Raw genomic sequence first — 17713 nt, 5'->3', positions numbered from 1 at the left:
TTCTGGACGGCAGTCAGACGCTCAATGAATCCAGCAGGGTAGCAGCTCTTTTATCTGAAGTGGTCTAAAGAGTCCACTCTAGTGGGTTTTCTCAGGCAGGCTACCAAAAGACTAGCTTCCTCTAATGATTAGCTTCTCTTCGGTTCGAACCATTAGCCTAAAGCATCCAACCGCATATTTCAAGCACGTTCGATCGATATATATATATATATATAGAGAGAGAGAGAGAGAGAGATATCAATGGATGTGTGTGTGTTATGTGGTAATACTAGCATTCCTCTCAGGCAAGCTAGCAGAGGATTAGCTTCAGACTGGCTTCTCTAGGTTGGTGGAAGATCTAGGAGGGGGGAATTTTCACCAGCTGACTTCTTGTTGCTGTTGCAGTGGCGGCTCCTACTACATACAGAACCACGCTGGAGTTCAGCTCCAGAGCTCTTCAGAACCTCCCGTTCTTTCACTGATGTGTGGAAAGGCAGACTGAATGGCTGTGGCAATGAGACTAAACAAAACGTTTGAATTCCGTGATTAGGAGCCATGTCCAAATACTTTTGTCCATTAAGTGTACTTCATTTGCACTCCTGGAGTTGCATTAGTGGCAGTTTGAAAGGATGCAGTGGCTTGGAGGAAGACCATGCTAGCCTTCACCCTCCCAGCTTTCTAGCATCATGTGATTGGAGGAGGGGAGGGGTTCTAGCTAGCAGGTAGGAACTGAAAACAAAATTTGAGAAATACAAATACAACAGAAAATGTACTCAAGCCCGAACCGTTTGAGCTTGATGTTGTACGGCCCAAAACCCGTTCTCTTGTTGGGCGCCCCAATTTGACGTCGGTTGGGTAGCAGACGCTCTAGCAGTACTCTAATATCCCAAATAGCAACAGCTGCGTCCCAATACTTTTGGGACAGTCCATGCTGTCATCAGCAGTAACACACACATTATTTAGCTCCTATTCCTTGGACATTGACCCTTTTTTGGGCCTTCCCTTTCCCTCTGCTCTCCGGTCCGGCTGTTACTCATCCTGGCGCCGGCATTAGGCTGCGACACAAAGCCAGTATCTCACCGCCTATCTGACACACACATCTGACATCGCCCAGCCAGATGAAGTGCGCTACTGAATCTACTACCGCCGAGCCTCAAGACAAACAGCCCTTCCAAAATAGATGGAGCGAGTGCATGTGTGCATGTGTGCATGCGTGTGAGCGAGAGACATAGGAGCTCTGAGAAAGAGCGCGAGAGCGAGCTGAGAAATTAAGAATTGAGAAGCGAAGCTCACGGCCACAGATCGCTCACCGAGGCTGGGAGGAAGAGCACGACCACCGTCAATCAATCGGTAAAGCCGAGAGGAAAAGAAGAAGAAGAGCGCGGGGGTGTGGGTGAGCGAGCAAGTGAGCGAGCGAGCGAGCAAAGAAGTGAGAAAAAGAGAGAGCGCGACAGAAAGAGAGTGGGAGGACGAGTGCAGGAGTGCGCGAAAGCTAGAGACATTGCCCACTGACCTTTACACTGGCATCCGCCTTCATGTACTGTATACAAACCGCCGCTGCTAAATGGGGGGGGAGAGGGCGACGAGCAAGGTCGGGCTGAGCTCAGAGGGAACATCCCAGCGCTGATGGCTATTTGATGAAGCGCCAGCTTGATTTCTACTTCACACTGGCGTCAGGAGAGGCCGGACGAGTCTCGGAGTGCACATTAGAGGCCGATTACTTCGCTTTATTCAATTATTCCGGCTGCCAGGGAGGCCAGGAGTGCGGTAACAGGTCCACGAGGATATGAACTGAAGGAGGCAGTCTGAACGCTGCGGCTAGTCTTTCAGCGCCGCCTGAAGGCCGAAGATGCCTGACTGGGCTGCGAGTCAGGGGCATTCGGAGGTCAGGGCGACAGCTTGAACTTCTGGTCAGGTTCCTCTCAAAGCATTCCCCAAAAATAAGCCCTAATTAACCTCAGGTGTTAAGCGCCTCTCGCGTCTCGTGTAAAGGGTCCTTCAGTTTGGTTCAGCAGTTTCGCAAACCAGCTAACGCTCACTGGTGCCTCCATCAGAGGCCAGAGTCTGAGAGAGCACAACTGGCTCCTGTAGCTGCTGCCCAGGTCATCAGATTCAGACCCTGACTCTGGCCTACAAAGCCAGGACTGGACCAGCCAGCCCCTCCGTACTTGATGGCGATGGTCAAAAGCAGATTTCCACAGAAGATCCACAGAAGACGAGCGTCCAGCTTTTTTCTCTCCTGCACCAAAGTGGTGGACCGAACTTCCCCTGGGTGTCCGAACAGCAGAGTCCAACGCTCGCCGTCTTCAACCCCAGACTGAAGACCTCCTCAGTTTCAGACGACGTGGTGGAGCTTCACTGTAAGCTTTAGTGAAAGCATCTTCTAGCGGTTACTCTCCCAGCACTGGTCGCATCATTTGATAGGGGCAGTCCTAACTAGTGGGTGGGGTGTGCATACAGTCTATGGAAAGGAAACTGGTTCACTGGTTAATGGTTTAAACACTGGACAGTCCCGACAGAGGCTGGGAGAGGTGGGTTCGATGCCAGTGACCTAGTTCAGTGTGCTGGTTGCGTCCCAAAAGCCTCATTTCCTGCACTCTCCCAGCACGGGAAGACAGGACTTGAGGAGGTTCACATTTCTTTCAGATGTCTCCTTTGGCGAAGGGTGACACTCGCGCTCGAAGATCCCACGTGACTGCTGCCTGGGTCCTGGAATAAAGAAACTCCAGGTCTGAGGACAACACAGAATTCGGAATTTCAGGTTGCAGGAGTCCCGTTTTCCCTCTTTTCCGTCTTTCATCCTGCGGGCTACTTGAAGTGCTGCCAGCTGTTGTAGCTCAGACTATGTCCTGTGATTCTTACAGTGAGTGCACCGATAATGGTGTTTGAGTCACTCGCATAAATTTGCATGTATAGTTTTATTTGTAGAATTACGATGAAGTGAATCGGCTGAATTCGCCCCCCCCCCCCCCCATACGACAGCTCAGATCCACCGCTACAGCCTGAACGCTACTCTGTCTTTTCTCTGTTGGCAATCTGTTACTTACCTGCTTCTGCCATGAATTTCATCATGCAATAAATGCGCATCCTGCGTGGCATCAATACGCATGTATCCCACTGAGGTCGCATCTTCAACAGTGCAAGCTTTCTTAAGAACAAGCCCGCCGGATTTCTGCAGGAGCATCACTGAGTAAGAACCGCTGTCAGCGGTGGAGGCCGAACTCCAGCTTGAGTAAAAATGGGAGTCAGTGCTAATCTCGTCAACAGCATTAACGCACATTACATCGTTAATGAAGTAAACAAGGCCTTATACACATTTAATAGATGTTAATGCCGCGTTTGGAAGATCGGATTAGCCTGTACTTGAAGAACGTGACGTGCAGCAATCTTCGCTACTGCTGATCTATGGTGGTTTGTGTCGGTGAAATCAGGAGCTGTAACTTTCTCAGGAGTCAAACTCATCTGTAGGCAGAAATGACGAGTGGCGCGAGAGTGGCGTGCTAATTGTGAGAGTCTCACGAAGAATACGTTAGAGTGTGAGATCAGCGCAAATTATGCGAGCATGAGATTAGAGCGAATTGCGTGAGTCTCAAAATCCAAAAGCGTGAGATTACATTAATTGTGAATGTGTCGCAGCCAGCGCGCGAGAGCATGACATTAGAGCTAATTGCTTTTGTCTCATGGCCAATACACAAAGAGTGAGGATATCGAAAATGGCCCGGGTCTTGAGAGTGTAAAATTAGAGCTAATGGTGGCTAGCGTGAGAGCGTAACAGCGTGAGATTAGTGCCAATTTCGCGTCTTGTGGCCAATGCGCGAGAGCTAACTGCAAGAGTCTTGCAGGTAAAGTGTGACAGTAAGATTAGCGCTAATTGCGCGAGTCTCCCGGGTGATGCGTGACATTACATCTACTTGTGCATGTGTCGTGGCCAATGCGCGAGAGCATGACATCAGATCAAATTACAAGTCTTATGGCCAACGCACAAAAGTGATATTATTGCAAATTGTGAAAGTCTTGAGAGAGTAGAATTAGAGCTAATTATGTGAGACCCGAGGCGAAAATGTCCATAAGGTCCATAAATTCGTATAGTCTAAAATCTGTCTTTTTGGCATGGATGATCTTTTAGTGGAGCCCACAGTGGATTCCACTGACTGATGGATATAAACTACATGAGGAAACGCAGCACGGGCCGCTCTTACAACAAATTACAAAGCATATTGGGCGACATATGGCAGCCCGCTAAATGAACTGGGGCGTGAAATGCCCGGATTTTGCCATTTTTGGTCCGGTTGAGGTCATACGTCTTCTCGGCTGTTAAAAGGCTGAGCTCTAGAAGCGAATGATGGTCAGGGTGGTGACGCAGCACATATGGCAGAACTCTGGAGCTGAAGCTGGGGGAGTTGGTGTGGGCGTAGCGTGGGAGTGTACTGGGCTTGCAGGGTGTTCGAGGGGTCATGCATTTTTAAGTGTTGGGGATAAACTCCACTCAGGCTTGTGTGAGAGCTTGCAGTGATGTGTGAACTGAAGGCTACTCCAGCACGTAATGGTGAAAGCATGCAGAACGCTGCTCACACTGCCAGGGGGGGGTTAGGGCGGTGTTGGGGGCAAGATCGGGATGTGTCGGCGTCTTCAGGGCGTATTGCTCTCCCGGCTCTGGGAGAAATTCAACTGTTATTATATTAGTGTACATGGGCAAATGGGCAAGCGTACGAATCTGAGACATTTCCACAAGAACCAAACTGTGACGTTCTAGACAACCGGGTCAGAACATCTCCAAAACTACAAGCAAAACATCTTGTGGGGTGTTTCCCAGTATGCAGAGTTCAGTACCTACCAAGACTGGCCCATAAAGGAGGTCATGGGCACCCAGGGTTCATATTGATGCTCATGGAGGTCTCAGAACTTCTTCAGAGGTCTTCTAGTGGAGTCCAAGGCTCGAGTGTGAGGCTCAATGTTAGGCAGGAGGTACTAATGTTATCTATCACTTCCTCAATTGCTGTGAGGATTTGATTGTACGGTTAAAAATAAGGTCAGGATGTCAGATGATTACCACCCCATCTCATCATCCCCAACTCATCCCAAAAGTACAGGATGGAGCTCCACCACCATCATTCCAGAGAACACAGTTCTTACACTGCTCCACAGCTTCTCAACGCTGGGGGGCTTTATACCCCTCTATAGCCCAGGTCTGGCATTAGTCCGGAGAAGATGATGTTTTCTGAGACCACAGAACTCTATGGAGGTTCGTTTCTACCAACAGTAGTGTGGTCAGTTTCTCTCGCCCTGTGCCTGAGGCAGGAAAGACAGCTCTCATTAACGATGAGTGATGCTGTAACAGTTGCGGTTGTGTTTGTAGGTGTGAGAAGGCCGAGCCATGGTGTCATGTGCACCCATTCGTGCACTCCAACATCTTCACTGCCGATCCCGGCACTCAATTCCCTCGTTCTTTCCAACAACACAGCAGCTAGCCAGCGTGGCACGGCGTCCCGCGAGGATTCACCCCCATTTCAATGCAAAAGGACTCGCTTTTGTCTGACGTTTCTATTGAAGATGCCTCTCCGAGATTAGGAAAATCCCATTAGCATGATAACAAACACAGGCCTGAGCAGGGAATGAAGGCAGAGGGCTTTTATGTGCGTGTTAAATCCCAAAGGGAACCTTCATCCGGGTTTTCTGTACTAGCGCACGCACAAAGAACAGCCATCAGCCCGAACACTGAACCCACTGACGGGTGAAGTGAGTAACAGTGGCTCCTGTCAAGCGGTGGATATATTAGGCAGAAGGCGAAGGTGATGTGTTGGGTAAAATGCATAAGAATCTGAGACACTTCGACAAGAACCCAACTGGCATGTTCTAGACGACTGGGACAGAATCTCTCCAAAACATTAGCAAGCAGGTTCCCGGTATGCAGGGGTCAGTACCTACCAAAGGTGCTGCAAGAAAGGACAATCGGTGAACCAGTGACAAGGAGGTCCTCTTAAAGGATACCCCAGGACACCGTCAGAGGTCTTGTGCAGTCCATGTCTCGAATGATCAGATGAATATTAGCCAGGAGGTACTAATGTTCTAGACGACTGGGTCAGAACATGTCCAAAACGTCAGGCAGGTCCGGTGGAGTGCTCCTGGTATGCAGTACCTACTGGTACCTACCAAAAGTGCTCCAAGAAAGGACAACCGGTAAACCAGCGACAAGGTCACAGGCACCCAGGGCTCATACTGATGCTCATGGGGGTCCTCAGACCCCTTCAGGGGCCTTGCAGAGTCCATGCCTCGATAGCCCAGAGGACTGCAGTGTTTTGGACGTCCACATTATTCAGAAAGGGGCCTGTCTGTGGAGCGTGTTACTTTATTGCTGACCTGTGGTGAAGCTTGTCGCCAAGTCCTGTCCGACTGCTCTGTCCAGCTGTGGTCGGATAAGTGGCTTGTCTGCACTCCAGGATTTGGAACCAGAAGTCATCTCGCAGTGAGATGGAGCACACCGAGTTGGAGGTACTGTAGCAGCATGCGTGTGCGTGTGTGTGTTGGGGGCGGGGTGGAGGTAAATCTCAGCGTCCGCAGCTGTGCTCAGCTGTGGGTAGTATATCGTAGTCATGGCAACAGAGCCACATATTAACTGTGCCAGTGAAATATCAGGTACGGAAAGTTGCTGCCTCCGTAATCTGTGGGTAGGCAGTACACCTCCACTGGCCTCAAATAACATCCACGGTGGACGGGGCTGAATATGACCGGGATCAGACTCTTTTTATTTAGACTTTTAATCTGAATCTCAGCTGATGCCAGAGCACCTTAATGCGGATACTGATCCAAACCAAGTACCTTAGTGCTCAGTATTCACAGATTCGGATCAGAGTACCCTAACCAGAGTATCGTCAAATACTGAGCCAATCCAAGCACCTCAATGCGGAGCATCGTAAGATACAAATCCAAGCAAAGTGTTTTAATGCTGAGTATTGTCCGATTCCAATCTGATACCTGAGTGCCTTAATGTGGAACATCGTCCGATACCGATTTGATCGGAGTGCCTTAATGCTGAGTTTCAGCGAATCCCAATCTAATCTAATTTGAGTACTTTACTGCAGAGTACGATCCAACGCTAACCCGTTTTAAAGCGGAGCATCGTACAATACTGACCTGATCTGATCCAATCTGAGAGAATCTGAATTGCTGCCAGAGGGAGCTCTGATCGAACACAGCGGTAAAAACAAAGAATCAGAAGTGAATCATCGGGTATTTTAAGCCCAATCCAGTTCAGAGCACCCTCTGCTGTCCTCTAGGCGCCATTATCAGACATTATAGTGTCATCCACAGTACAGCATCTACTACAATCTTTCATTCATCACCAGGAGGAGTGTCTCTATATAAAATATGCCTTATTCATGTTTAATTGGATTTTCAACATATACAGCCCGTTCTGCAGACGTCTCTTCACATCCGAGCCGTGCTCGGCCCCCCACAAGATGACATTTTCTCAACGTTCTCGGCATGCCTCGTTGAATCATTCATGAGAAGAGAGCGTATGCAGGGCCAGCGTGCCAGACTCTTACTGAATTTACTTTGTCTTTGTCTAATTTGACTCGCATGCACTCAGCTCACGTCCCACGTCGACTGGAGTAGCGGAGGTTTAAATATTCAGCACTATTTACTTTTTATGTAGGTTTAGTATGCAGGCCGGGCCGGGTCTGACCAGCCGCCAATGAAGACCTCATAACGGCATGAACTGTGTGAAGGCCCCAGGGATCTTATTGACCACATAATAGTAGATAATCTGGTAAAACACTCGGGCCATTGTGATTATTAGGTCCAAGATCAAGAAGTGGAACCAGAGTGTTCTGTGGAGGGTAGAGCCATGCTAACAGGACAGCACAACTCAGAGAGTGGAACGGTGTTATACAGCAGGACTGAATTAACCTCTTTGCAGCTATCGGATGCACATCTATCAGCGTCGGGAAGATTAAAGCTAGATCCTTTAGTATAACAGCATAATCCTCAAAGCCAGCCTTGCTAAGACACCAGTTAAGGTTCATAATAAATCAATACCTGACCTGAAGTGACGGTGAATACTCAGTTTGCTTATATATGTTAGCCCTTAGATTGCATTAGCAGACAGTAAAGGCCCAACACAGGTTGGGCCTTTTCCCAGTGCTGTTTTACTCTAATACACCCACTTTAACTGTGGAGTGGCTTGTTAATTAGTTTATTAGTTAGCATCAGTTGTGTTGGTGGGCGGGCACTGGATTAGAAAAGGGTGCAAATGCATGCTGTACCATTAGCAGTGGTGAGGCTCTCCCCTACTTTTCTCTCAAAGGGACTGGAAGATAACCTCGCTTTCCCACACAAATGTCCAGAGAAGCCTTCAACTCCGCTGAACTTGAAGTGAATCTGAAAAAACTGCTTACTGCAGGTGGACTCGGCCTCGTCGGATCCATCCGGACACTCGGGCTCTCCGTCGCAGCGCCATCGGCCGGGCACGCACTGCCCATTCTGACAAGCGAACTCTGACGGTGCACAAGTCTTCCTCACTAGGAAGAAAAACAAAAGATTAGAGGCATTTAGTAAATACAGTATACTGTATATATCTCTATATACCATTAGAATAAAGACAAACATAATTACAGGTAGACACTCTCATAGACTACTGGCTTTAACTCTATATAACATTAGAATAAACCCAAACAAACAAAGTCAGTGGTCAGTGAGAGTGTCTACCTGTAATTAACTATGTTTATTTGGGTTTATTCTAATGTTATATAGAGTCAATTACAGGTAGACACTCTCACTGACCACTGACTATGTTTATTTGGGTTTATTCTAATGTTATATAAAGTCAATTACAGGTAGACACTCTCACTGACCGCTGACTTTGTTTATTTGGGTTTATTCTAATGTTATATAGAGTTAATTACAGGTAGAGACACTCACTTGCCGCTGACTTTGTTTATTTGGGTTTAGTCTAATGTTATATAGAGTTAATTACAGGTAGAGACACTCACTGGCCGCTGACTTTGTTTATTTGGGTTTATTCTAATGTTATATAGAGTCAATTACAGGTAGAGACACTCACTGGCCGCTAACTTTGTTTATTTGGGTTTAGTCTAATGTTATATAAAGTCAGCGGTCAGTGAGAGTGTCTACCTGTAACTAACTCTATATAACATTAGAATAAACCCAAATAAACATAAGGTCAGTGGTCAACTGCTTTAGGTCAGTACAGGTATTAATACGGCTGTATTTTTACCGTAGTCATTTCTATTAGCCTCTTTCGGACTGAATCCAGTCTTGCACATTAGGAACATCGATTTGAACAGCTGTATTTATAGAAGTCATGATTTGGGCCTCCACCTAAGGCTGCAATTAGCGTGCTCCTTTTAGCAGCATGGGTGCAGCTTCAGCCTGAACCCTTTCCTGGCACTACTTGTATAATTAGAGCGCTAATGACCACAGAAAGTTCAGCCGAGTGCAGACGAGCGTTCGAAGCAGCGAAGCCGAGTTCAGAAATCGTGAGCTCAGTGCCAGAACCACAACACCAGCCAAAACAATAGAAACCACCACGCTCTGATCTACAGCAGCTGTTTCACTCCACCGTCCTGTAGCTCATTAGAAACGGGACTGTTTACTGTAGTTAGAGGTGGTACGATACACAGTACCATTTTCAGTATTGATCGATACTGGTATCAATCCGATCATTAATCTCTGACGTCCTTAACGTCAACATAGCTGAATCTTAAAGGGGAGCTACCACAGACCTTAAAACATTTTTGAAAAAATTTAAATAAAAAATTATGAATAATTATTATGAGCTGTAAAGATATCCACTTCCGATACCTTTACAGCGGCGGTGAACGGAACCAGGTGTCGGTCGCCATGACTACAAATCATCATGAACACAAATACAGCCATTTTATTTGTTATTCAACCCAACAGTGAATGTGAATCAACCCAAGCAAACTAGGCCGGGTTTCCCCAAAGCATCTGAGCACAAAGGCCTAATCTTAAATGGTAGAGCGAGCATCACTCTCAACACTCTCTCTACTAGCTTACCTGAGCCTAATGCCAGGATGTGCTTGGCCTAAATGTCATTAATGACCTTTACTGGACACTAGAGAGCAGGGATGTTACAAGAACCGATCATTCTAAAAACGTGACGGAAAAGCGAGAAGGGAGGGGCTGTCAAATTTCAGAATAAAAGTCCAGAGACCAGGTAACTAATACATACATAAATATTACAAATAAATAATAAAAATGATACTCATGTATTTTATTGTATTTGGACTACTGTAAATGTAAAGAACCTTTATGCTTTTATTATAAATATCCTAGTCAAACTCAAAAACTATTTTTTTCACTTACAAGCAATCGAAACTTAAAGTGCAGGTGTGAGGTGATTTTTGTAAATATATTAATCTGCTGTTCGTATTTTATTCGTATTTATTATTTTTATTTTATTCTAAGATGAAGAACCAGATGTTGGTCACCATGACTACGACATAAATCTAGCCATTTTATGTGCTACCCAAACCCCCCAGTGAAGCTACACATGTCTTCTGAGTTTTAAATGGAATGACGATGATGATGGTGGTAAAATAGTGGAGAATGTCAGCTAAAATATTTTTAGGGACTACTTTTTGCCGCAATACCCCCTACAGCATGTATCCCTCCACCATTTTAATGATATGCAGGTTCTAGAGCCGAACCCTTCTCAGATCTCTGGAGCGTTTCCCACCCAACACTCAACACTATAAGAAAAGTCCCCTTCACCTCCGTTTCTCCACAACAGCCCACCAAGACCAGAAGAACATTCGCAAAGAACGGCAAATGCAGAAACTGTGAATTGTGGGTAATGTTTCTTGGCAGGGCATGAACAAGAGCCGACACAAGGTCTGGAACTTTTCTCACCTGCTACACTCGTCGAGCAAGTGAACACCACCAGAGTGGGCAGCTATCACAAAATCTTACGTAACCCCCACCCCCCCCGGGGCCTGTCATCTAATGTGAGGGATGTTGAAGCCAGAGCTGCTGCGCGTCGTGATTCCAGCCCGCAGCTTCGTGTGGATGGATGGTTTCTATTTTTCCAGCACCCGACCAGCGGAGACGTGTAATCTGGAGGAATGGCCCCCACTCCCTGGCATCGTTCTGCAGGTTGTGCCTCCACCGAGGTTGTGCTACCAGCAGAAATATTAGATCTCCGGCTGAGGTAAACACTCCAAGCGAGAGCCGGCCTCTTGATGGACCGATAATCGAATCGGACGCCCCACAGAAACTCCTGCCCCCTGCTCTCCGAAGCCGCGGGCATGGAGTTGTTTATCTGGAGCGCTGGAAAAACAATGTAACAAGAGTCGATCGGAGTTTAATAAGAAGAAACGTAGTCCGGTACGAAGTGGATCGCATTTCCGACAGGAGAAAAGAACTAATTCGGGGAAAACCAGCGAAGGGCACCAGGAAGAGCACCTGAACGCTCCCACCTGCAGACAAGGAGCCATTGATTCAACTCCTTCAGAGCACGAGGAGAAACCAGTAAGAGGAACGAGACACAGAGGGAAAGTCCCTTGAAAACACTGAAGGGAACCAAGGACCAAAGGGGAAGCTATCGGATACAGCAGTCAGGATACAAGCCGGACGTTTACCGATGTTTACAGCGAAGGCTTTGAAACAGTGACCAACGATAACGGCCAGAAAAAGATCTTTTGGCTTACCGACTGTATCAGACATTACAAGACGTTGGACCTCGTCTTGTGGAGCTGTGCTTCACCCAATAACGATTCATTTCGCCAACTCGTGCCATCTGTTTGGAGGCACGGCCTGTTGTTTTAATTAGGACTGAATTAAACATGTGCGGAGAGGGAGGGAGAGCGGGACTGGGTAGGACTCTCGTCTCAGCATGCAGATGGAAGAGGGTACGAGAAAGTCAGAGAGAACGAGTGCTATAAAAAATAAAAAGGTCAATGTCAATGAACTCTCCTGAGAAATTCGCTAATGGGTTCAATACATAGCCACGGAGTTTCGCACAGACTCCTAACTCTCAGTAAGTGGGGAACGTTCAGTTCGTCGAAGCCTCTGAACTTCTGAGCTTCTGAAGGACAGCCAGAGCAAACCAACACAAAAGTAGAACCTTAATTAAGGAGGTTTTCTGAGAAATGGCAAAAGGGGTTCAGCTGATCCTCGAGCTCCAACCCCTAAACCAATAGCACCCCTTACCCGAGCTCCAACCCCTTACCCGAGCTCCAACCCCTAACCCCAGCAAATTCTTAGGCTCTCCAACTAAGGAGAACCTCCAAAGGAACACAAAAAAAGCACTACAGAGAGGAACCAAACTCAAAAGGAGAACATCCTTAAGAGCATAAGGAAGAACCACTGAGAGGAACCAATTCTAAAAAAGGACTTTACCAAGAGTCACAGCACACTTCTCCTTTAGATCATGGTGAAGAACCACAGAGAGAAACCCACAACAGAAGCAAATAGGTCTTTCAGCTCCATCTAAAGGAAAACTCAGATGAAGCCATTCGGAATCTCCTTCAGCTTCTCCTGTAAAGACATCAGACTGAAGCACCTCGGGCGAGGCATAGCTAGTCTCTTCAAAGCGCTTTCAGCTGAACGACTGTGGAAAAGGCGAGGGCGCCCACGCAACCTCTGCCGGGTCAAACTAACAGAACATGACAACAGCAAAGTGCGCAGACAGAGCTGCTCTCCAGCAGCAGCAGCAGCACCACCCCTCAAGCGAAGAGGAAGAGTTCGGGAGTTCGGAAGGCCTTCCTGCCAGCAACTATCGACCATAGTCTCCTCAGCAGCCAGGTGGGAGGACCTCATGCCCATGTTGGTCTTTGGCAACGTCTGGAAAAAGGCCCAAACGGTCACTCTCAGCCGACAGGTAAGACCAAAAGTATGTTGGATGAGTAAAGGTGAGGCATTCAATCCCATGAACACTGTACCAACTGTTAAACATGGTGGTGGTGGGAGCATCATGTGGGAAGCATCTGGGGCTGGGAAAAATATTCGCTAATGCCGCCTTGAGGCCACCAGATGGAGCTCTGAACACCACAGATAAAACTCGGAACTGGATTGGGATTCAAACATGCCTGGATCAGCACCTCGACATCAACACAACACTGCCTGTGCTTGTTGTACAACCTACAGTCCATTCCTAAACCCTGCAGGACATCGCTATTGGTCAGTGCTGGAGCTTTCTGCATTGTCTGAAATCAAGGGATGCAGGGTTTCATCTTGTTATCTGACCTTCTGCAGTGGCTCCAATCAAATCCATGCATTCTAATGCATTCCAAGCCCACATGGAGCTTCCGTCGTGAGTCGTTCCAGGCAGTTCGGAGAAAGCCCAGCTAGCCAAATGTGTACAGATCCACAGAAGGCTGGCCGCTCCGGCGTCTTGTCTAATGGAAAAGGGATTTGAGAGCGTCTGCTAACAACGGCGGAGGATGGCGGGGTATCAGCAGCGGCCCTGTCGAGCCTTTTCCTGCAGAAGGAGGGAGGAGAAACTACAGCAGCCCATCGCTCAGGCCCAGACGCAGCGCCGCAATCCACCGTAATGCGATTTGGTATTTAATTTCAAGGATGGAAACGCGAACGTAACGCTAATCTTCCATTTGGATTGTCCTCGACTTCGAACCGACGAGCAAAAATACACCACGCCTTTCCAGGCTGTGTTTGTTCATCTGTGTAGGTGAGTGTGAGGGAGGAAAAGCAGAGCTTGCGTTTCCCTTTTCGAGGGATTAAGAAGATGTATTTTCATGCCACGATCTCCTGTAGTATTCCTCATCCCTCCTGGTTTCATAAAAACCTTCATTCAGGGCTTCAGAAAGTCGGTCAGTCCAGGATTCGGTCATGGTCAGCTCTTCTCGTGTTGGCTTCTCTGCCCTGATGCTAACCTGGAGTCACCACTGGTGCGCCCAAGACCCAAGATTGACAGCCATATCCAGCAGGAACGTTTTCGTGTCTGGAGTCCCGGGTTCCACTCTGTGGTTCTACCTCATGCTCTTAGGGAGTTCCTACTTGGTTCCTTATTGTCTACTTTGAGGTCTTGGTTCCTCTGCCCTGTTCAACTGGACCAGGCTGCTCAGTAACACAAAATACATTCACGCAGCGATCTCTAGAGACGCATCAGGAAAAATCAGCATCATATTTTCTACCAACGGCTCAACACACCCACTACCGCTGTGACCGTTCATCCCTCAGAAGAGCTTAGGATCACTGAGCAAACACTGAATGATGGATAAACATGTTTCTGCATTAGAAGCTGTTTGTTTAGGCTGCATGAGATACTGTGTCTCTGCAGCTGTAGGAGTCAAGATTCCAGGGAAACATCATGGATATTTTTGTTGACCTCCCCCATGAACCAGACAGCTTCAGTATTTGGGCAATTAAGGTCTGCACTAGTCCTATATGTTTACCTACACACTACAGTGGTGCTAGATGGTGCCATTTAGAACCATGCCAACTCAAGGAACCGTTTGGATGCCAAAATGGGTCTTCGGCTTGTAGATGGACCTTTTGTAGAACGTTCTTTAACTAACCTTTTCATAAAACGGTTCTAAATAGCACCAAAAAGGGTTCCACTCCTCTTCAGTACTATATAAAGAACCCTTTTGGCTTGGAATGTAGAGATTTGTGGAAATACACACTCATCTAGGTCCACCCTACTGGCTTTTGATGGACAATGTGATTGAGAAGCTGGTCGTCCAGACGAAAACATACCCCCCCAACACTGGCAATCAGATTAGGTATGTTTTCACTTGGGATGGTGGGTTAGCTGGTCCATCAGCATGACCAACATGACCAGGCTGGCTGGCCGGCCAAGTTTGATCAAGCTGGTCATACTGAAAGAGCAGCTAAACCATTAAATCCAAAAGAAAATATCCACATATCCAATGCTGGTCAGGAGCTTAACTGGTGAAGTTTGACCAGTTTGAGCTGGCCAGGCTGTTTGTTGGTTTGTTTGTTTGTTTGATTTGCAGGACAGCAGTAACTGTATCCAATATCTGAAGCCTTCATGTAAACCTCAGGTCATTTCTCAGGTCTTAGCTGACCCGAAGCCAGCGCTGCGCTTTCCCTTTCTGTTCCTAATGACACCGATTTGTCCGGCAGTGCCTGGCCTGAGACTGCGGCCTTTCCAGAGAGGTTTTGCGGCCACTGTTGAAGGGCTGACCACATCTCTCAGAAGAGGGAGTGTTCTCGAGAACAGCTTCGAACATTTAGACAAAATCCCGTCCTTTTTTTCCTCCAACCCGGACGAATCAATATTTGGCTCAGCGGAACTAAAGCCTACGCTGCGTTATCCGAGCTGCTGATGAATGAAACTACATTGATTGGATGGAATAAATTCTTGCGTTCTCCTTCCAGTATTTGAGTCCCGGAGTTCTCCTCTGGTTCACTCTCTGGTCTCGGTTTAGTCAATAAGAGAAGACTGACTGGAAGAGCGTCGGTTTGCAGTCTCGTCGTTGGATAAAGGGGGTCCTGCATTAGTCTCTCTGGTAGTTTTCCGCTGCTTTACTTCTAATTGTCTCTCACGGGACGAAGTGCACGAAAAAACAGAGCTTCATGTTCGTCTGGTCCACCCAGATGTCAACTTCTCAGCTCATTTACATTCATCTACTGCTTCACGCACTAATGAGGACAATGATATGACAATTGCACCGTCGCTCCGGCTCTAACCTCGGAGCTAGAAGCCGCTGTGGCAGCAGGATCGAGCGGAAAGGGAAGAAAAAAAAAAAAAAAAAAAAGCTACGGGAGCACATCCTGGCGCACTGCCCAGTCCATTATATTTCACTGAATAATCAATATCACATCTCGGTATTGGGGAATTTAAGACTTTCCCTGAGCATTTCACCGAACGATTTCATTAAGTCGCTCAGGGAAATAACACAGCAACAGATGTCTAGATTACATCTCAATGCATTCCCGTGCAGCGGAGGCGCTATTCCCAAACTCAGGATTGAGATTAAGGCATTATGGAAAATGAAAAACCTTCTATCGTACAACTAGTACTGGGGGCTCATATGTGAGTGGAGAGTGAAGGTCCAGAAATGAATAGGCTGAAGATACCGCTGCAAATGTGATCGATTCACTACATGGACAAAAGTATTGGGACACCTACTCATTTCTATCACCTGAAATAACTGGACGCCTTTCTTCTAGATTTTGGAGACGGCTTGATGTGAGGATTTGCTTGCATACAGTGACAAGAGTGTTAATGAGGTCAGGAAGTTGGATGACGATCACCACCCCACCTCATCGTCCCCACCTCCCCAATTCATCACCATCCATCATTCCAGAGAACACAGTTCTTCCACTGCTCCACAGCTTCTCAATGCTGCTGGGGGGCTTTATACCTCTCTATAGCCCACACCTGGCATTATTAGGCAGCATGGTGCCAATCGGATCATATTTATCTGCTCCAGAGAGTAGTCCTAATCTATTGGCAGTACTTCTCTACAGGGCCTAGACAAGCTGTGTGTGTGTGCATGGAATGGGTGAAGCATAAAGCAGCCGAATGGATTCATTAAAAGGGGTGTCCACAAACATTTGAACGCCTTCCCAGATATGAAAGACTTAACGAGCTAAAGGGTGTTCCAGTAAGGCTCTGGAGGTGGGGAGGAGGTTCTCGTCCTGACCTCCTAAATGTCCACCGGGCTGGAAAGCTGCCCGTCGCATCGGAGTCCAGACGGCCGTGGTTCAGACACTGCCCGGAGGAATTAGAGGTAAACAGTTGCCATGTCTACCGAACTGCTGGCGAAACAAGCGAGAGACAAACCTCGCAAACATGGACCGTTTTTAGCCTGGTTGGACGTCACCACGGCCAAAACGCCGAATGACACACATCCGTGATGAGCGACGAAGAAAGGCAGTGCCCTCAAATCCCTGAAACTCCTTTTCTATTTTAGTTCTCAAATCAGGATTTGAGGCAAGATCACCACGGACACTCGACGCCTTCTATTTAGCACACTACCGCTCCTGATGGGAGCACGATAGGATGCTGGAAGGCTTTTGGACTGTAGCCAATAGCTGCTCTGAGTACAGCATACCGTATTAGTTGGAGTGTCTTAGGGCGTTTTCAGGCTAGAGGTTTTTTTCTGGACCCAGGTCCACTGGCTTGGAGAGTTCGGAAGGTTCGGTTGAGGGTCTAAGTCTTTTTTGGAGGCTGGGAGCGGTCAAGAGAACCAAATCACTGGCCCTCCTGTAATCAGAGGTCTGGGGTTTGATTCTAGTGCTTCCAGACCTTCTAGCGCCATGTGTGGGGTTACATGATTGGTTCATTTTGTCATGTGACTGATTGAACTTCATCACCTTCATGGCTAAAAAACGAGCACGGCTCCTTGTCTGCAGAGCACCACTCCCCGAACTCCTCCTCCAGGCCCTAAAGCCCCTTATATAACAGACAACTCCAAACCTACGATGCCTGAACATGGTCCACACTAGCAAATCTATTTAACCCAGGTCAGTCCCAAGCCTACAAGTGACCACCCGGACATATCCCAGTTTCAATCTTTGTTGGTTTAAAGGGCCGCAGAATTCCCCCCTCCAGCTGTTCGTCTTCTCCATACAACCACAATCAATCAACAGACGAGTGCCTCTTGCTGATTAAGCTATAGCAGCACCGTTGCCAGCGAGTGCAAACTGCCTTGGAGATGTGGCACACGGTGTTGGACTCTAAACCCACTGGCCCCGAGTGGAGCTCTCAAAAGTCACTGTCCAGATTTAAGCAATGCTGGCAGGCCTCAAGCCATTCTCC

General features: G+C 47.6%; 1 protein-coding gene across 3 annotated transcripts in view; it reads right to left on the bottom strand.

Annotated features, from left to right (window-relative positions):
• Window positions 1-17713, bottom strand: part of LOC140562622 (low-density lipoprotein receptor-related protein 8-like) — a 79952-nt gene that overhangs the window by 46404 nt on the left and 15835 nt on the right. For all 3 annotated transcript variants that reach the window (XM_072688410.1, XM_072688408.1, XM_072688409.1), the window contains exon 3: window positions 8376-8498. In XM_072688410.1, the coding sequence (XP_072544511.1) occupies window positions 8376-8498 (123 nt within the window). The remainder of the gene's footprint in view (window positions 1-8375; window positions 8499-17713) is intronic.

The sequence above is a fragment of the Salminus brasiliensis genome, chromosome 9 (genome assembly GCF_030463535.1).
Source record: "Salminus brasiliensis chromosome 9, fSalBra1.hap2, whole genome shotgun sequence".
Taxonomy (NCBI): Eukaryota; Metazoa; Chordata; class Actinopteri; order Characiformes; family Bryconidae; genus Salminus; species Salminus brasiliensis.
This window is presented reverse-complemented; position numbering and strand designations above follow the sequence as displayed.